This window comes from Antrostomus carolinensis, unplaced genomic scaffold (assembly GCF_000700745.2).
Source record: "Antrostomus carolinensis isolate BGI_N321 unplaced genomic scaffold, ASM70074v2 scaffold55596, whole genome shotgun sequence".
In the NCBI taxonomy this organism is placed as follows: Eukaryota; Metazoa; Chordata; class Aves; order Caprimulgiformes; family Caprimulgidae; genus Antrostomus; species Antrostomus carolinensis.
In genome coordinates this window covers 46,849-67,949 of record NW_010323666.1, presented here as the reverse complement: position 1 = coordinate 67,949, position 21,101 = coordinate 46,849, and the positions used below count along the sequence as shown (strand labels likewise).

At 41.4% G+C, this 21,101-nt stretch overlaps 1 protein-coding gene across 1 annotated transcript in view; it reads right to left on the bottom strand.

The window, feature by feature from the left end:
* Window positions 1-7,865: 7,865 nt before the first annotated feature.
* SMPD3 (sphingomyelin phosphodiesterase 3) overlaps window positions 7,866-21,101 on the bottom strand; it is a 32,085-nt gene continuing 18,849 nt past the window's right edge. The window contains exons 3-7 of the mRNA XM_010170624.1: window positions 19,451-19,606; window positions 16,131-16,220; window positions 15,226-15,289; window positions 9,970-10,132; window positions 7,866-8,672 (exon numbers count right to left, since the gene is read on the bottom strand). Of these exons, the coding sequence (XP_010168926.1) occupies window positions 8,571-8,672; window positions 9,970-10,132; window positions 15,226-15,289; window positions 16,131-16,220; window positions 19,451-19,606 (575 nt within the window). The 3' untranslated portion in view covers window positions 7,866-8,570. The remainder of the gene's footprint in view (window positions 8,673-9,969; window positions 10,133-15,225; window positions 15,290-16,130; window positions 16,221-19,450; window positions 19,607-21,101) is intronic.

Below are 21,101 nucleotides of genomic sequence, written 5' to 3'. Positions count from 1 at the left end.
GGCCCTTATCCCTGAGCCATTCTTCAACAGGTAAGAGGGATCTCACCAGGGTAAGCACCGTTACTTCATGTGTGCCACAGAGTTCCAAGAACACCAATCTAATAATTAATAAAGTAACTACAGCATGAAGGCCTTCTCATGTGCTTATTGTGGGATACAACACACATTTTGTTAGAAGTCTAGAGTTTGCTGTGGCTATAAATAGCCTTCTCAGCAAATATGGAAAAGAGAAATTATATGTAACCAAGGAGTAACAGAAAATAAGAGTATAAATACTTGTTTCATAACAGTCTTATTTTAGGGCTGAGATAATACAGTACACAGTACACAGCCAGGCTGTGTACTGAGAATTAGTTTGTCTTGTGTGATACAGCTTTCATTAGATGTACATTGAGCATAGTGCTTGGTACTATGCTAGGCCTAGGATTTTTTTTCAGTTGGTGCCTTGCAGACCTTGCACCTGCCTTTTGTTCCTTGATATCCTGAAGGTCCTTAACATGCAGTGTAAAACATTAAATGTTGGCTGTGCTGAAGCTGGTGACAGTGAGGCAGTTGACTTCAGGAGAAGTTTTTAATGGTAGAGGAAGATCTAGCTGGATTTTGCTGACTATTCAAAATTCTGGATTGGCATTTGAAAGGTATTTAAGAGCCTGTTGCAGTCAAACACAAGGAGGGTAACAATTTAACCTAGTTAGATCTGAAAAGGTAGTGAGGGTGTTTGCAGCAGGGTCAGGGTGTTTTCTGCTAATTCAGAAGTTCATGAACTTCTTTGAAAGAGAACAAAGGTACCAAATTGCATTTGATGTGGAAAGTCATCATCTTCCCCTCATCATGCTCACCTCTTTCCATCCTTTGCAGTGGGATCTGTTCAGATACTGCTGTTGGGTAATTTCAGGCTGTGAACTCCCACATCACTTCTTTCAAATACCAAGGTGTTTGGAGGCTGCCTGTGCAGATGCTGTAGCATGCAGTGCTCTGGTAGCACTGGATATCCCTTTGCTTGTTTTTAATATGTCATCCAGAATATTGAGAAGTATTGTTGTGGAGTTGGAGCAGTTCTTACCTTAGTTGCATCCTGAACTCGGAGTTATTCTGCTAGGCCTTTGAGGAATTGTAGCTGACAAGTTAAATGTGATGGGTGTGTTCCCTCCTTTTACAAACATGTTCCTCTCCTTTCTACAGGCACCTGTGTTTCTCTGGTGTAACACTGCAGTGTTTTAGCCATCCTCCTCCATTTTGTATCGTTAAGGCAGAAGGATTTATATCAGTTACTAGTTAATCCAGTGTTTAATGTGTGTGTCTGTAAGGCAAATTCAGTTTTAGCAGGGCGGAAAGCAGTCAGAGATATCAATATTCGGTATACTAATGACAGTATGGCATTCAGGATCACATTAAGGTCTCTACTGAGCTCATCAGGCTGACACATCTTGTTGCTGGGATTTGGAAGAGTCAAACGCTTGTCAATAGGAGTGGAACTTTTAAGGCTTCAGACTGCCATGACTTGAGGAGCTTTTGCAGAGCTTTGCAAAAACCATGTTGTGACAGATGTAGTATAACAGTGAAAACTACTTGATGTGAGAAGCTTGAGGCTTTTGTTGCAGTGTTTATACAGGTTAAGGGTATTCTGACACACCTGGCTTACTAACTGTACAGTGGCACTTGGAGCAGTTTGAAGTTGTTCTGCCAGGTTTGGCTTTGGAGACATCAAAGTCTTACAAAAGGGAAAGGGAGAGCTTGGCAGTAGTGCAGGCTGTGCAGCATGTGTTGGTGAGTGAGAGACACTCATGTGGGAAGTGAGGGAAGGTGAAGCATCAGCTTATGGACATTTCCAGAGGAACAGAGTAAGCAGGTGCTGTTTTCTAGGAATTACACCATTTACAGACAGGAAAGCTAGCTGAAAGCTAGTGTATTAATAGGAACATGGGGAAAAGGTCCCTTTATTTTATGTGATTATATTCAATTATATCATCCTTTAAAGCACACAGGAAGGCTGTAACGTTTTTCTCCTTCACTTAATCTCTTTGGATTTCTATTTATTGTTTAGATGGTCTGGGTGCCTAGGAACTATTTTCCTTGACAATGTAGTGCTGGGTGCTGTATGAAAGACAGGACACTGACACGGTTTTCTGCCCCAAAGGGTCTTTGAGTCGTTCAGGAGGAGGATGAGAGGGCATAAGCCATGGGCACTGCGGCATGTGTAGGGCTGAGCACAACCTCCGAAACTCATGGGATTTGCAGTAGTATGAAATGTTCGTCAGACCTCTAAGGGGGCTTGGGGAGGAGGGAAAGGGAATGAATATACGACCCAGGTGAAATGTTGATGGAGATTCTATGATCTTTTTGGGTACACAGACCCAATGTTTAACTATCCTCGGAATTTTTTTTTCCCCTCCCTTTTTCTTCTAATCTTAGCTGCTATTAATGCACATTTTTTCCCATTGGCAGCTAATGGTTGTAAGGAGCAGTTGTTAAATCTGCCATTAGGTAAAAGATGAGAAAGAGGATTGTTGTTTTCCTGTCAGTCTTTCTAGCAAGCCTCCTTCACTGATTCCACGAATGGCTGCTTGGAGCCTTCTAAATGTCAGGAAAAATACAGAAGAAAATATGAAGGGCTTACAGATTTAGGAGTGGTAGATGGGAAATCTGGATTAGTCAAACACAGTGGTAATAGGCAAGAAAGGCCATGAAAAGGTAGACCAGCAACTTGAATTTGCTGCAACAAGGAGAATTGGTGCATCAGCGTATTAAATAGTCAAAGAAAAGGGCTAGAAAATTAACAGTTTCGGCAGCATTCTGAGCAGGAATTTCAGTGGGACAGGGAGATTTGGATTTAATAGGTGCTTTGCCAGGAGAATCTGTACAACAGCCAAAGAGGCGGTGGCGTTGCAGTTCCAGTGCTGACTGACAGACAGCTGTGGGCACGAGTTCAGCATCAACTACACTACAACTCCTGGGGCAGGGGGAACAGGAAGGACTTACCATTTCTGTGCTTGTTCATGTTAAATGTCTGGAAGACACAAACTGTCTGAGAAATGATTGTGTCTTACCTTGTGGTTCTATAGCCATTTCTGAGCCACTTGCATAATAATGCAAACTGTAATAATGGCAGAATCAATCAGGTATTGCAGGAGAGGCACATACTAGGGATCTACCCCTGGAAAAGGAAGCCTGTCAGAGTACAGTGCTATGGTGGCATTGGAGTGCAGTCAAAAATCACCTGTACAGCAGTGGAGAAGGCTGCAGAGATCCGTCTCTAACATCCTGTCTCACAAGGCAGACTGGTTTCTTCCTGAGCTAATCACAAGAAACATGCACACTTAGTCGTTTACATTCCACTGATTTTCTCCTTTCTGTTTCTGGGAAAAAAATATATTCTTCAAGGTGGGGATCCCTACTGGCTTTTATAACAGACTTTGGGGACTGTTCAGAAAGACTGAACCAGTAAAATGGGTTCTTTTCCCTTGCTGTTTTGTTAAATCACTGGATTTCTTAGGGACATGTGTACACAGGGGTGTTTCTGTTTTGTTTTTTAATTGTCTTTGACTGGACAGTATACAGATAAAAACCTGCTCTCCGTTAGTTCAGGGACAAGAAAACTGTTGAGATGTCACAATGTACAACTGCATAATAAGAAATTGTTCTTGTGAAGTGGTCTTACATTAAATGCTAGCAGAACGCAGTGTGGGGTAGACATCCTCATAAAACGTGGACTTGGTGCGAGATGCGAGGTTCAGGTTTCAGCCCACAGCAGGCACTGAGAATGCTCGTGTGAAGGTGGCACACCCTGAAAGCCGAGTGGGGTTTGTGCAGGGGGAGATCTGAGTTAAAAGCACTCATTTATTTCACCCCGTATTTTCTGCAGATTCACTAGAACAGGAGTAGCACAGTGAGACCATATCTGGCCCACCCACCAGACTGCAGCTTAGAGTCAGACTCCACATCACAAAACCAGAAAAAGTGGACTGCACAGAATCATTTGAGCCTTCAGATTTTATTATCTTGTTTGCATCAACCAGTTATTCCTTTCAGCACCAAGAAAAGACAAAAACCCCTCCCTGTTGTTCAAAATACCTTGTTTTTATCAGGTCTGAGATTGTGGTTTTCTTGCAGGCAAAGAAACCAGTGAAAATATTTAAATTTTTATTTTTTTAATACATTTATAACAAAATGCCAGAAGGTGTGTGCTTACCATATAAAAACATTAGGTTCCAGAAGGATACAATACCGAAAAATCATTGAAATAAAAAAAGGTTATTCTTCATATAGGATTTCTAAACCTCAGCAATAATACGAGTCTTTAAAAGCATCAAGATTATATTTAAAACAAGATGGCATGGAAAAATGAGACCTTCAGTAACAATTTGACCCTCATTGTAATGGATGATAAAATTGGGAGTTTTTCAAAGTGCTTGAATTGTGTTTCTGTTCTCATCCTACGGTGCCAGGAAGAGGTAAAAATGCTTCATTTCCGAGCTGATATGTGCTGACACTGATGCGCTGCTCTGTGATCCCAGGGTAGCTCAGACTACTCTGGGGACAGTCAGATCTGCTTAATCTGGACCACTAAACAAAGGCCATTTAAAAAAAATAATAATATTTATTGGAGTTGTAAGTTCCTTCAATCTTCCTGTCTTACCCAAGAAGCAGGACTGAGGGTCTAGCCAGACTAACCAGGAGTGCTTCTGGGACAAAGCCTTGTCATAATGCTAGCACAGGAGGTAAAAAACCTAAAAACCAGCCAGCTTTCTCCAGGGTTTCTCTACAGCAGGCCATGGGTCGAGGCTTCTCTTGGAGCCAGTGTGGTACCGTTTGTGTGGTTGCTTTAGACAGCTTCTATTAAGCATCCAGTTTGTGACAGACTAGAACTGGAGTTAGTTATAGTAAACACTTTTCACATAGCACAGAGCTGTACACTAGGCGTTACTACCCTGCTCCTCATGGCTGAGCTGTGGTGCAAAGCAGGTGGATCACGTATCCTCAGAGCCTCTGACAAACAGTGCATGGATTAACTGGATCTGAATGTGCCCCAGAGCCTACTACTGTTTTCTGTAGGCTGTGTTTTGGAAGTGATCTAATGGTACCAACTTTGTAAGGACCTGACATCCTTGAAACTTCTGGAAGTTCTTAGTTCTTGGCTGTCCTCACTTGTGTCTTTTTGTTCACTTGTTCTAGAAGCGCTGTTACAAAATGCAAATTGAACATGAGAAACAGAAGATGTTATCTAGCTTTTATAAAAACAGTTGACACTTCATCTACAGTATCCCTGTTGAGTGGCAGTTATTAAACTAAGAATAGCATTATCACCTACTTCTTTATGATACCTGAAATTCCTGTAGAAAGTGGGGTAAGCATAACAGAGTTAAGTGTAAAATTTTTTATAAATAACATCCTACTAATAAATTGGGTCATGCTATCATTGAGCAAAATGGGATTGACATCTGAGAAAGTGATCCAGGGTTTGATTTCCTGGGTATGTTCTGCCCTCCGCCCCCCCCCCCCCTTTTTCCCCCCCCCCCCTTTTTTTTTTTAATGCAAATACTCTATTTCATCATATCTGTCAAAGGCTTGCAATGATTGATATAGTGCCAGTACAGGTGGTGTCTGAATGCTTCTCTGTGAGATAGTATATAGAACTGTGGTAGTAGTGGTGTAGACAGAACTCATTTTTCTCCAGGACGTTACTCTGCTGGAAAGGAAAGCCCGTTTGTTACAGCTTACTGGTGCATACGCTCTCTGACTGCTGCAAGTGTACCAAGGCATCAGAAGGCACAGGATCAATGCAAAAGAGCAAGGAGCATCTGTACAGCGGTGCCACAGCGCTGTACCTCCCAGCATCGCTCTCTCGCAAAGTTAGATCCTTAAGACAGTAAATTAGTAAGAACTACCTAGACTGATTAAATGTACGTGTATTGTTTAAAGAGAATATTTTACAACTATCCATTTCTTGATCACTGAGAAACTAGGAACATCAAAACCTTACTTCAAATTTGAAAAAATATTTCTCAAGGTATTTCAAAAAGTTGACCAAAGTGCCTGGTTTTTCGTCAGCACAAAGCCACAGAACTAATTTAAAAGTAATTCAGACAGTGTTAGTTTTACTGTAAATGTAACATTGTTTGGCAGTAGTTTTATGATTGTATCCCACACAGTGTCAAATTCAGCTCCTGCAACTGATACTTAGTGAAGTTGATATCAAATTGTAATTTACATTGTTAGGAAAGCTATTAAAAATACTGTACCTTATATTTAATCTTACTACTGAGAAATAGCTGCTGGACAGCACACAAATTGCTACTGATACTGTCGGGTTTTTTTAAAAAGGTTAATAAAATACAAGCAAGGTAGAAAATAGGATTAAAAGCATTGTTTCAGGTACAAGTCTTTCTGAATTGGGTGGAGAGATAAGAAACCAGAAAAACACATTGCACATATGTGCACCCTCTGTATAAAGAGAAACATACAAAGTGGGAAACTGGTGGTGCACTGGGATAGTACACTGAAGTCTCTGATGCTGTAAACTTGAATTCCTAATTTTATCAAAAAGGGGAATTGAGTCTGGTTGCATTTTTGAGTCCCCATGGGTTGCAGTTGCAGACTTCCCCATGGTTTGGCACAGTACACTTTTAAGAGGCAGTCTCTGCTGAAGGGACGCCAGGACTGGAAAATGAGGCATAAAACATGTCAAGACCAGGTAGGGTGGGAGAGCACGAGAAGCTGCCTGCTGCCTACTTGGAATTAGCCAATACTGTTCCAGCACGTTCGTGAGTTTCTGTACTTGCAAAAATGGGCTGATCTAAGTAAAAGTTCTGTTGATTACTGTAGCTAATTAAGCCAGTACCAGAGGCTGTGCAGACTGGGATTTCTAATTTCAATGTGTTCTGATTTAGCTCAAGCTGATTCCTAGCAGGTATAAACTAAAGCAAAACAAGAGCATCTTCAGGAGTTTGTGGCAGCGTAACCAAAACAGTTTACTTAATGGAGTAAGTGTAAGTATTAGATTAACTCTTCTCTTTTCAACACAGATAATTTGTAATGTAAGAGGAAATAGCACTAAAATAGAACAGGAAGTAGGCAGAAGAAACTAAGTATTGGTTAAAACACAAGAGGTCTCATTGTTCTCCCAGCAAAACCAGCCCTTCTGAATTTAAATCCCTCCAAAAATGCCAGGTCTTGTTATAGACTTGATATGCAGCTTTTCATTATTTTTGTTAAGGTTACAGAGGCTGGGTAGGTCAGGTCATGGGGATCAGATGGCAGAGGGGAGCCCCACATTTCAAGAGCTGCAGTGGGAAGAACAAAAGAATTAGATGGTGAGACCCCTATTAAAGCCTGTGAGTGCGTAACAAATGGAGAACTCGGAGGTGAACAAACCCTGTGCTCATAAGGAAGCAGTTCCCAGGGCTGAGTCACAGGTCTGTTCTCTCGTAGCCAGCCACGCTGCACTTTCCGTTTACGTGTACGGATTCCTTTGGAATACTGTTCAGTTATCCTGCCTTACCGATCACACACTGGTCTACACTTTTTGTCCCAAAATGTCACTTACGTTTACTTTTAACTCTATATCTAGCATGCATTGTACAAGCTATTTCCCACTTACTCTCTAGCTAAGGCAGAATGTTGGCTCTGGTGTTTCCAATGGTACTACAGGAATCTATTCACTCTACTGTAACATACATATCATCCCATACCATAATTCAGAACTGCCCACCTATGGGAAGGAAAGGAAAGACATTACAGGGGAAATATATTTCTTCTTAAGAGAATCAGTTGCGCTTAGAAAGCTAAAGGCCCAATTCTGGAATCATTATTCAGACAAAACACTTCATAATTTCAGTTGGAACACAGGGTAGAACTGTGTTCTTAAAGTCTTAATTCCAAATCTTTTAAGTATCCTTTAATCGGACAGGAAGATACTGGTCTGCAAACTGAATACCTTTTTTGTTTGTTTGTTTGTTTTAAGGTCTGTCTGTAGTGACCGAAGGGTTTGCCAGTCCCAGAATGCCTCGCTTTGGCTGGTATCTGATTTTGAACTTGCTTCCATTCTGATATTCCCCACGGTATCTTACTATTTTCTCAGACTGGCATGCAGTGCGGGCGCATGCTACTGATGCAAGCACGCTACTACAACTTTAACAGGCTAAAAAAAGAAAAAAAGCTTTAGCTTCTTAGTTATACAAAGAAATGATGCAAAAAACCATTGAGCGGCACTAACTCACAGACTAATTACAAACTAAATTGTGCTATATATTAGTATAAAAACATGTTTTAGTAAGAATGGCACTGGTTCAGAAGGAATTAGGACTTCCATCTTGGTTCCGTTCGGTCCACAGTGAAAGCATCGTAGTACAGGCCTGCCCTGTTGCCTGAGCAACGTGCGACTGGCTTCTGGCCACAACCCCTTCCATTTCTTCCCTTTTTATAGCCACCATCGTTGGTACATTCTGGGAGTAGCCTGGGTCAGGTCTGGTCATCTTTCCTCACGTGGCACCAGAATAGTTCGTTCTTATCCTCTGGTATTTTCTTAATATCGTTAACGTTTTCCTTTTCTGATCTCTCAAAGCTGGTCAGTTTTAAGGGTCATCTTCTCCTGTAGACACCATGAGACGCATTGCTACTGGTAGGTGGTCTGTCAAGCCTGCTAACTGGGTAATAAAGCTGAACTCTTCCACTTCCTGCAGAAAGAAAACAAAAGTTAAGAAGGAAGGAATTGGAAAACTGATCTGTTAAACCACACACCAGGACTCAGCTCTTATCCCCCTTGTGGTTTACTCTGAACTACCTCCCTGTATTAGTCAGTGTATGGGACCAGTCTAGCTTGGTGCAGCTGATGAGGTGAATCGTTGATACAATACACAGTTGAACTCGTCTGGATGAAATCTGTTGTACCTTTTCTTTCCATTTACAGTAACCTCTGCACTGTTCAGACAGACTGACCTGTAGTGCTGCAGTAGGTAATCCATGTGTGTGAGGAGGGGCTGGCTGTACCCTACTAGGTATGGCATGCAGCTAAAAGGGAAACCTGTCTTCATGAGATTGAGATGTTAAACTTTGTGGGAACTTGAGGCAATCACAACCCTCCTTCTTGCCTCTCTGAATTCCAGCCTTTGTTCTGGCAGCATTTCATAGGAGCAAATTAAAGTTCTGTAGGAAATGCTGCATGTTTCCCAGCTTCGGAAAGCTGGATGGAGCAATCTTCATGCTCACTTGGTACAATGTAGTTGTCCCCTATGGGCCAGGTACTTATTTTGCCAGTACTTTGGGAATTGCCTGCAGGAAGCACAGATGTTTTACTTCTCTTTATGCTGCCAGCACGAGCCTTATCAAAGACCTAATCTGGGTCAAAACTATTGAAATACTGGGGTTTTTTTGGTTGCTGTTTGTGCAAAATGTAAGATGGGTTTACCACACAGATGCACCATGGGCATTTGTGCATCTGAAAGAGGAAGCCTTCAAAGAATTTGGCTGCTAAGCTGCTGTGTCCACACAGTGCATGCAAACAGAGCGCAGACTGGGGTGTTGGGCACTAAGCTATGCTGAGCTACTCTACTGCCTGCTCCTCTGCAGCAGCTGCCTGCCTATCACAGGCTTGTAACTTCAGCAGGTTTTCATAGAGGCAACAAATGAACATCCAGGTGCTTGAAAAGATTAAAAAAATATTCAGACTGCTGGCATGGCCAGAACACTTCGCCTGGCAAAAGTTTAAGGAATGGAAACAAGGGGTTCTGGTTGGTTGGTTTTGAGGAGCAGCAGATCTGCCAGTGTTGCTACCAGAATCTCTAAACTCGTCTTAACTTTATGTCACAGGGTTATAAACTCAGTACTTGCATGCAAAAGTAGAAAATAGAAAATAGCAAAGCAGCAGGTTGTCCTTGGAATATGAATTTGAACCCATGCAGAACAGGCAGCAGTGCCACCCAGACAAGTTTGCTGTGTGAGTTACAGCTCTTTTTCGTCAACTCTGAAACTCACCACTTTCCATTCCAGGTAGAGACCTTCTTCTGTATAGAGCATATAGTCAATCCTCCTCCCGTTGCCTTTCAATGATGCCTTCCTCCCCTTTTGACTGGAACTGTGGTTCTTGCTGGTGGGATAGACTAAGTATCCTTTCCTTCCTTCCTCACTTTCCAGCACCCTATTTCATTAAAAAAACAGAACAAGTGCTTTAAACATTTGCTCATTCTGTCCCTTCCTGCATTACGCTAGATTCTCTCCAAATCCCAGTAAGGGCAATGCCTGTCCAGATGGGCTGTTAAACTTCCAAACGTGTTTTCCAGTGTGAGGCTGTACTAACTGCTGACAATGCTCTTCAAGCCTCGTGGTGGGTTTGGCATCACCAGGGCTGTATTGATGGACCTACCCTTGTAGCCAGGAGAACATACATCTGCGGGGAGGACTTTGCCTGCCTGCTATCTGTAGTATATTGCAGTCCACAGCCCCTGCGCATTGATTTCCAGTGTTGCCAATGGTAGCAGAGGAGGGAACTGTTTCATGGATTTCTTTAGAACAAACCTGAGCACTTTGATACAAACCTTGGACCCCAAGCTCTTACTTCACTAGTAACAACAGCCTAATTAATTTGATTCCTGCATGTGACACTGCAAACTCAACAGAGATGGACTTACTTGGTGGGTGTGTTAGTACTGCTCCCGTCTCGCACAAGGCTGTATACAGAAGCAGTCAGAACTAAGAATTGGTTTTCCAGGTACCAGTCTTGTGTTCAGGCAAATAAACTGCAGCTCTCCTGTTAACGTTTTTAGTTCAGGTGCTTAAACCTTAGCAGTAGGTTTTACACAGACTATTAAGGCCCCGAGCAACTTGATCTAACTTTGAAGTTAGCCCTCCCTGCTTTGAACATGATTTTGGACCAGATAACCCACAAAGGTCCCTGTTACTCTATTTTTACAGTAATTCTGTGTTGCTGTGCTGTTCTGTATTGTTTTGCTGTTGTCCTGGATTTAAAAGGAAACTTGGTTCACCTTCTTGTATTCTGTTTAAAAGATCTGCCAAAGGAGTGCTGAAGGCGACAGCCACACTGTGCCTGCAGGAGCTGCACGTGTAACTGCGTGGGGAGGGGATTTTGCAGGCAGTGAATACCAAGGACAGTTGCAGCTGGTTTGCATGATAACTGTGCATGCAGAGAGGGACAGACGAGGTTGTGGTTTTGCTATCCGGCTCAAAACACAAACAAACTACTCTCAAAACCACCTCCTTGAATATCGTTTTCCTTTACTTACCTGCCAAAACCTGAGCTCAAGGTTCTGTGGTTTCCCTTGTAAGAGTTGATTACGCCATTAAGCTACATCATCAACTGTCGCAGGAGAAACACTGAGCCATGAACTTGGGTCCTAGCAGGTACAAAGTCTTTAATTTCACCTTGGGAAAAAATAAGATATTTTTGATCACCTGGTTTTTGAGACTTGACTTTGGATGGGTTTTATGGGGTTGGGCTTAGGAATTTCTTTTTAATGCATGCACGTGAGAGTACAGAATGAAGGAAGAACAAGAGACAAACACCAGACTCTTGATGTTTCAATGTTTGAGATTTAAATGGTTTCTTTGACAAATTTTGCCTCTTTGGAAGGACCTGAATGGTCAATTAGGTCTCAGTAGTGTTATTATTGCTAAGTTTGGGTCAGTTGATACATACAAGAAGTACTTTATGTGCCTTCAGAAGATAACAGTGACAAAATTCTGGTCATGTAGTTATTTAATCTGAACTTTTCTTAACCCCCTTTGGATTTAGTGAGGTCTTGGAGGTTCTTAAGAGTTTATTGTAAGCGGTTTATGAAAGTAAGCTTCCCTTTATGTGTTATTCAGTTTTAGACAAATAACTCACATTAAATTAGCTTACTCTCTGCACCCCGTTTGCAAGCTGATTCTACAAAGAGCTACTGCAAATGACTCACTTCCTGAAATTCTTTTTTGAGGTTCAAGAAAGCAAGCTCTTTGATGGGACTGACCTCTTTCAAAAATTGTATTTATATTTGGCAAAGCTAATTAAGTAACAAAGTAGAAGAAACTGCTGATGAGTGCTGCAGTACTACTGCAAAAAAATCTTATTTGCATTAATTTAAAAGGTGAATTTGTTTTAGCTTCAGTTATGAACTTTTAGAAGTCTGTGAATGCTGGGTACTCACTTAACCTGCACAAGTGTTCATGGAGGGGAAATGTTAATTTCAAATACATGAGGAGAATTAATTGTACATGTACATGGATCGGCTTCTGACTAAAGCTTGTACCGCTCTGTGCGCTGTGGTTGGCTGCTGTCTCCACAGGAAGCAGGCACAAGTGCTGGACTGTTGTCCTAACAGTTGCAGTGAACACAGCTAATTATGACTGAATTGCACAACTGAATTTGAACTTTGTCAGAATGATTGTCTTAATTCACGGGACCCAAAGAAAGGAGGAATAAAAAGTAACTGGAACTTTGAAAATCTTTCAAGGAAAATACAGACCCCAGTAACTCTGAAGTTTAAGCGTAAAAATTCTGTCATGCAGCTCTGTGGCGGGTGGTTTGTTTGTGCTGCTGACCGTAGCTGCAGTGAACAGAGGAGTCTGAAGAGCAGGATATGTAAGGGAGCCATAAAGCAACATTACTCCCTCATCATAAAGCCTGAGGGGCCATCTCTCATTCAGGGGAGAAGCCCCTGAGTTAAGGAAGCCCTTTCTGGGGTGTTGCAGCCTGTTGTCTGGAATTGTGAGCTACTGTCCAGCAGCAGAGACCGGGGAAATGTGCATTTAAATCCTGTTTCTTAGCTGTGCTGTAGCGTGCTCTCCTGTGCCCGACTCAGTTCAGGGATGAAAATGGCCTTATTCCAGTGCTTTGCTGGAAGGTGACAGTCATCCTTGTGAGATGATATTGTTTGGGTGCATTTCAGGAAGGTCGTGTGGCTTCCAGCACTGTGGCAGGGCCCAGATTGTTACATCTAGCTTGTTAATTGTTCTATAATTAACATTATTTGTACCAAGTACGTTCTTCTAGTCCAGTGTTTTATATATGCTGTACTTAGCATGAAAGAGGTATTTAAGAACTAGTTGCTCTGCTGCTTTTTATGGCCTAATTAGTTTAGTAATGTGAACTACTTAATTTTATTTATAAACTAGAGAAGAGTGCTGATGAAGAAATAATTCTCTGAATAGCTTACATTGCCAATTTAAATGTCTCTTTTACAAGTCTGTCAATGTCTGGCAAGGTTTATTATTAAAAAAATTGGAGAGCAGGTCAGGTTTAGGCTGTACTCTGTTTTGCTGTGCACATCAGTGATATGTGTTAGCTAGACAGCGCTCCACAGCTTCGGTGCTATTTCACGTTTAAATGTCTTTAAAACCCAGATTCCATTAATGGCTTTGACTTTTACTGAACTTACTGGCAATTTTCCTGTTTGCCAGTCCCTTGCAGAGATGGGAGGACAGGCTCTCCTGGCCTCTCCTGGAAGTGATGGTTTTTCATATGGAAGCACATCTACATAACGTATACGTGCAGATCCCTGCAGATGTGCATAAAAAGCTAGTGGAAATTCTGGTCTCATAGAGGGGTTTTTTTTATCAGTTTTAAGAGAATTATAATGCAGAAAACTGAAAGCCTCATTTAGTAGGCAAAAAGTGTTACCTATATTTTGTTATCACCACTTAAGAATATTTTCAGTTATCTCCTATGAGATGCTGTATATACACATAGGTAGCAGAAGTAATGCTCTTAAATCTTTATTGATCATTTGATGGCTCTTTATCTATCAGTCATGTATTTGTCAGGGAAACTTAATCACTGAATACAAGCAACTCCTCAGGAAATAAAATAAAATACCACCAAAGTAATTTGGTGACAGATTGTCTCAAAATGCTATGTGAAAACAAAGGGGCTTTTTTTGGTTTTGGGTTTTTTTGTAAAGAGCTCCAAGCTTGTTCTTGCAACCATAAAATAGAACGTTAACACCCACATACAGATTGGCATTTGCAAACTTGATTGTAGGGCCAAATTACCTTACTTTTGCTTTCCAGAAATCCCTTTCACATGTACCAAATTCATGTTTTCAACACGTGACTAGAAATGCCTGGAAATTTTGCAGGCAACAAGTGTACTTGCTGTAACAAATCCTTATTTTGAATATAAACTAAACCCAGACCTTATGCCTGGAATTCAGTATCTTTGTTCAAAACTGGTACAAAGAAGACTTCAAGGGGTAGCTTAATCTAATAGGTTTGACTAAGTGTCCATGTATGCCATGCAATGTACTGTACTGAGCAAAAATGCCATTTCCATTGTGTGTGTTAACTGAAGCATCTGCACGCTCATTAGTTCAAATAATGTTACCTCTTTAGTATATCTTGGTAATGAACAGCTAGAACATATTTCATAGTTAGTCATGATAATAACATACTTAGTCCATTAGATTAGCCTTCAAGGTAGAGAATGTGCAAAAAGGATTAGCACATTCATTAAGTGCTGCTCTAAAAGGTACAAAGCTTATTAATTTCTCTCCACTGGCACGTTATTTAATGAACACTACAGGTATTCAAGAAATTTATCTTACGACTTCTGCAAATAAAGAGGTTTTTTGTATTTCTCATAAGTTCACTAGCTCAAACCAAAGATACCTGTTTCTGTCACTAGTATCGTTGATGGGCATTAAGCCATGTTCCCAGTTATGGCTGATGTGCTGTTTAGTTCCTCTCTCTATTTGTGAGGTTGTGGTTTTAGGTGTATCTAATTGAGCAGGCTTTCCAGCATGGGTAATGAGTTGTTGGGGTGGGAGTGGTGCTTTAAACTTTGAGTTTTTTATTTGAGGAAAACTACATTTCCTTTTGTCGCTGTCCTTTACAGTGCTGTGACCACAGAACTGGCTGCCTGCAGAAGGACTTTCAGAGAAGCTGTCCATGTACCCTTTTCAGCAGTGCTTGGAGCTTCTTGTCCTATGGGCCTGTCCAGGTAGGACCAACTCTAGAGCCATAAACACACCGACTGCAGTTGCTCTCATCTTTCACTTACTGGAGCCAATTATATTGGACTTTAGAGAAGCAGCCACTTTTCCTTCCCTTTCTTTTCCTCTTCTCCAAGTACCCCTGTCTGTTTTGTTGTTGTTGTTGCTGGGGGGGGGCGGGGGGGGGGGATTGTGTTTTTTTACAGTCTATAGAACACCCCTCAATTTGTGAAATGTTAGCTAGCAAGCAATGAACTGGCTTTTTAAGGATTGTCTAAAGCATGTGGAAGGATTAGAAATTGCATACTTCTGTAGGTTATCTGGAGTGCACACTTCTTCATCGTATAATCCTTCAGGATCCAACAAGGTACCTGTGAACAGAAAGGGAGATGTGACTGTCCCAGCATACTTCCTGTGACTTGCCCCTTGGAAAGCTTCTGGGGGCAGAGGTGTGTGAAGACAGCATCCCTGTCAGGGAGAGGGGACCGCTCTGACTGAGAGCGCTGTGTGTTCACTTCTCCATCCACACCTCCCTACTGCCAGCCACCTTTCAAAACATTGCCTCTACCCTTTGAGTTTCTCAGCCCCACTGTCTCCAGTTTTTTTGTTTTCCTGCTACAACAGAGTAAAGCCACATTATCAAACAGTTCCATGTTCTTACCTTTAGTATCTTCACAGTGATAGTTGCTCCTCTAGAGAGAGTCTAATCCCTGATCTCAAACTTCACCAAGTTTAATTGAGTTTCACCAGATTATCTCAGAGTTCCATGAAATCTTTTAGAAGATGAACCCTACAAGTTTGTAGTGTTGTTGAATTGCTTTGTTACATCCTCACAGTATTTATAGAACACCAAATGGAACATTCTGATCAAAAGCTGTGGCTTTCACTGCATGCAGAAAGTACAGAAGCAATAATTTGGCTTTCCCCCCTCATAAGTAATCTAGAGATTAAAAGTAGAATAGGTGTGGGAAGGCATTCAAGTAGCTTGATGCACAAATTCTGGAATGTGGATTGAAGTTTGAGATCTCTGGTTCTTAATTATAATTCAACAAGACACCATTAAGGTTTATTAAATATACGTTGCAGAAATACCCCTTGTAAGTATTTGGTCTCCACCAAATTCTTACTGCCAGTTAGCTGAACTACCTGCTGCTTATAGAGGTGTGAGTGACAGACAAGTAAGTGTTCAGACATAGCTGGAGAGGGTCTTACCGATTGCCCATGGTTTATCCTCCCCAGGACCAATTCGACATGGGTCTTTGTAGTGTGTAAACAGAGAATGCTGTTGCTCCAGCTTGTCCTCTGCAGGAAAAGAACAAGCCCAGGAAAAGGTACATCAGCTACACGTTGTAAACCTGTGGACAACTGTGTGTTCTGCCACAACAGAAAAGGCAAGTCCTTCTTCCTACTCGGTATATGGATATAGGGTGGATTTGAACCAGTTCAGTAGTAGCATTACTGCACAGCAGTATCTTGTCTTGATTAGACATCCCCACAAATGCTTGCTAATAACAGTGCTTTCCTACAAAGTCTTTCTATGAAAGCCATTTCTGGGGAGTTTCTAGCTGTAAACTGAAGGTTTTCCAACATAATTCCTTACCCCTGCCATTGACATTGGATTGCTTACACCAGTACAGAACTTGTGTTGAGATAGATCACACAATGGAGAACTGGACTGACTTCACAATGGCAAGGGCTGTTTGTGGGTGTATTTATACATCTCAGTAAGTTTGAAGATAAAAGCTTGTGCTTTACTTGCTTCAGAAGAATTCACTGAATGTTTTCCAAGCTATAATAGATAAGAGAAAGGACAGGCAATTGATATCTGCTTGGGAGATTATCCACAGCATTAAATTCATTCTAAACATAAGTGGCGTGACCTATCTAAAATAGATTAAAGTTTTGTCATGATTCACTTGCAGCTGTGGCACTGCTAGTGACAAGTCTCGGTTCTCTTAACCCATCTGACTGGAAGGCTTTTTATTTTATGCTAAAAGGTTTAAAAACATAATAGACTTTTACACAAGTCAGTCCAAAGCAACCTGACAGTAACTTGTTTTCCAATAGTGTTCCCAATAAGTGTGAATTCACTGTATGAATGTTGTCATAACGTACGGTAAAGCTGGAGAGGAAAACTGAGTTGCAAAAAAAATTGTCATAAGCATAAGGTCTCTCATGGACCTGTACTGTCAATACATCTAAGAATAGAAGCTTGATATTCACTGAAACGTTAATTAATTGCTGTATCAGTCCAGGGAGTATGAAAGTACAGAAAATCATATACAGAATTACAGGAAGATGATTATTGCTTTAAAAAAATAATCAAGATGTTAAATTCTCTGCAGTGCTAACAAATGTCCCTAAAACAATGAGTAATGTAAAATGGAGGAGAGAGCTGTAAAACATTGCATTCATCTTGCTCAGTGCATAAGGAAAGCAAGCAAATAAAACATGCAATAGCCAGCTTAATTTCAGTTTCCAGGCGGAGTGAATTTTAAAGGGGAGGGGGATGGAAATGAGCTACAGAGATAGCAAAAATAGTAGATTTTTTTATAACCTACTTTGAATCCTCTTTAGTAATGGTTGCAATATTTACAACTATTATATGCACAAGCAGATTTGTTCTTTAGCTTTAAAAAGACAGGTCACAACGGCATTAATTATACTCTGTACTTCTTGTGCAAGATCTTGGTTAGAGTGCCAGAACTTCTCAGGTGGAGAATACTGACCATATGCTCTGCCTCACAGCTTCCCTCCCGCTGCACAGCCCCGCTCACTTTCCATTTGTGATCTGCCTGGGCAGCCTCCCCTTCGGGACAGCAGATTGTGTTTCCTGGATGGACATCTATGCCTGCAGGCCGCTCCATCCACCCAGCAGTACTGCCAGTGAAACAGTCACAGCACAGCACATGTGTCCGTTTGTGTCCCCCAGCTTCTGTCTCCTCTCACTGGGACTGCTGCCATTGCCTCCCCAGCCTGGCTGTGTGGCAGCCTGGCTAGCTGAAAAGCTCTTACTGGCTGCATTCCTTCCTTCCTTCCCCCAAAACTCGCTACTGCTGCTCCCGTTACATTTTATCCTAACATGTTTGTTTAACTACAGTATTCTGTAGCTGTTACCACTTACTGCTCACCTCCCCAGTGCATAATGGGTTCTTCCTCCAGTCAGAGCACTGGACAGCACCTTTCCTGACCATTCTGAGTTTACTTTGGATCATATAGTTGTGACCGATTTATTTTTTGTACATATGAGCTAGAAACGAACACCAGAAGGGCTGTGTTTTGGGTTGATGGTCTTTTCTACCCAATTAAATGTTTCTCCAACTTTGCTAAAATTTCCCATTATAAGTGTCTGATACAAGTCGTGAGAGTGGAGAATATGAGTTATTTTTGAGATCAGACAATGCTTGCTTTTTGTTTCTTAAAATTATTTTTAATACAGTTGTTGCTCTCAGCCTCAGTTCCCGAGGCTTCTTATGAAGAGTACAGCATTTACACCAGATGCTATTCACAAATTCACCTGTTAATCCGCACGCTCTGGTCTGAAATGCTGAATCCCACTTTGAATGCTGCAGCCTGAGCTCACCTGTGCGCTGCCCATCTCCCTGGTAACACAGCACAGACGAAATCCCTCTGACCAGCCCCCCTCACTGTACCCGTCTCATGCTCTTTGTATCTCAGTCAGGGAAAAGGCCCTTCAGCCATCACCAGCCTTGCAGGAGGGTGGCTGCTGGCCACTGCTGAGCCATTCGCCAGCCCCAAACCAGCAGTCGATTGCCATCACATAAAGCCAGCGAGGAGCTCCTCTGGATGCCTGAGCTGTACACCAAGTGGGAGGGGAGAGAGGATACACAAACACAATGCTCTGCACTCTGTGTTGGCAATTCAGCTGTTACATAGCATAATATTTATGTTTGGAAAAGGCTGCCATCTCTGTGAACTCACCACCCATTCATTATGGGTTTGTGGAGTTCTTTTTCTAGTACCCTGAGCAGTCAAGTAGAAAAAAAATATTAAAAATTCATTAAAATAAAAAAACCCCAGAAGTACACAGCACCAGTTAATTTTTTCCAAGACTGATTCAGCAATGTTTAGTTCTCCCTGCAGCATTAATATCCCATGTCTGTATATATGCACTATCACATTTCTTTTTAACTGCATGAATTTACTACTTTTTCTCCACAAAAATCCCGTAACATACATGTCTAAAATTTTAGGACAATAGGTGGCTACCTAATTCAAGTAAAGCTAAACCACTGGATCTGTCCCTCATTACTGCTACCGTAAATCACAAAGCATTGCCCTTTGTGCCTTGAAAAACATCATGCTTAGAACTCAGTACAGCTTGTAAGTGTGAGCTGCTCTCCTTGGCTTATCTCAAGGCTAGTACCTATTTTAGAAGTATCTGTAGCAATTAAGTCTTTCCTGGCAAAAGCCAGTCACAACTTGGTGTACTGCTATAACCCACAGGAGTCAAGGACTCCGATTCCTTTCTGGAATAGGTAGACACCAGGACAAGGAAAAGCTTGTCTTACCAGAGGAGCAGTTATCAAAGTTGAGATCTCCACAGATTACATCAAAAGCCACCAGCTCCTCTGGATTGGCTGTACTGGAGGAGGAGGTAGATTTTCTGAATTCAGACAGCCAATCTTGAAGCATATCCAGTTGCTCACATCGAACAGTAGTATCTCCTATAGCAAACAAACAAACAAATCACCAAAACAAGAAATCAGACCTGCTTTTAGCACGTTACTCAGCCACATGTTGGTTGCTATGTGATTGCTACACAGCTGGAGAAAAAGATGCAAGATAAAAAGCGGTGTGGCTAACAGTACACTCAGTGCATAGTGCTGAGCCCGTTAAGAAGTTCATTAGGAACCAAACTTTTTGATGGTTTCAGTATCTCCTTCTGGAATCAATCATTCTAGGCACATCTGAAGAAATAAGAAGACAAAGCATCTGTGCTGCAGACCACCAGCCAAAATGATGACGTTTCTAGCCACAGCAAGAGGATGATCTGACACGCTACGCTTATCATAAGGAGTTCAGAGTTAAACTCCTACTTCAGACAAAACTGAACAGCATGTTCTGGGGTAAACCACTTGATACTTCCTTGCTTTCTAATTCTTAAAAATGAAAAAATTAACTTTCACGTGTTATATTAGTAAATATACGTCAATGGTAAATTCAACTTACTCATACTGCAGTAGCCCAGCCGAGGAAGGGTTCTATTTGTGTTCAAGTAAGAATGTCTAAACTGGAAGCATTCTTTCTTATGTTAAAGGTATGTGTGGATGCATGTTTAGGCAGGCAGTCCTTCAGAAATGCAGAACCAGCTCCTTCTTGCCAGCTGCAGGGAAGTTACACTAGGCCACATGTGCTGAGGATGTGCCCCCTTTTATAGCAGTGATATGAAAGGGTTGAGATGGAGTGCTTGCCAGATATTTTTTGTTTGTGAAACCATCTGACACAAGAAACAGCTCTTTAATTATAGCAACTAACCACACTTGATTTTAAGCACATTAGGTGACATGAAGTCTAAGAAAAAATTAATTTCTGGCTCTCTTAAAATGATTCCAGCAAAAGCTTGATGTGGGGAAAGGAGCAGGAAGAGACACATGCTAGAAATAATTATCATGTTGTTTTTCCCTTATAATTTGTTTTCACTATACCTATAGTTAACAGTTATAATTTTGTTTGTTTCAGACTTGAAATGATATGTCAAGTCAGAACATTACTTTTCTACAAAATAAAAGCTGTGTTTTCAAATGCCACAATCAGAAGGAAAGCAGCAAACCCCAAAATTACTTATCCTGACTATAATTTTATTTTAACCTAATCTACTACTTTGAGCACAATTAGAAACTTCAGTTATGTACGTCCAAAGCTGCTTTCAGTGGCCGCTGTGGGGATGGTGAATATTTAAGTCTACATCCTCACAGCTGTCACCAGCACTCTTTCTTTATAGCTGTTTAGAACGTTTATAGCTGTTTAGAACTCAGCAGCAGCAGTGACTGCATTAGCCTACAGACAAACTTTAGGCGTTAGGACTTCACTTTCCTGCCACTATTAACCTGTGAGGAGTTGGATTTTCAAGAACATCTCAGGGCGGGGTGGGGTGCGTAAAACAACAGTTAAATACAGACTGAATCAGAAGTGTTCAACTGAGCATGATTTGATATAATC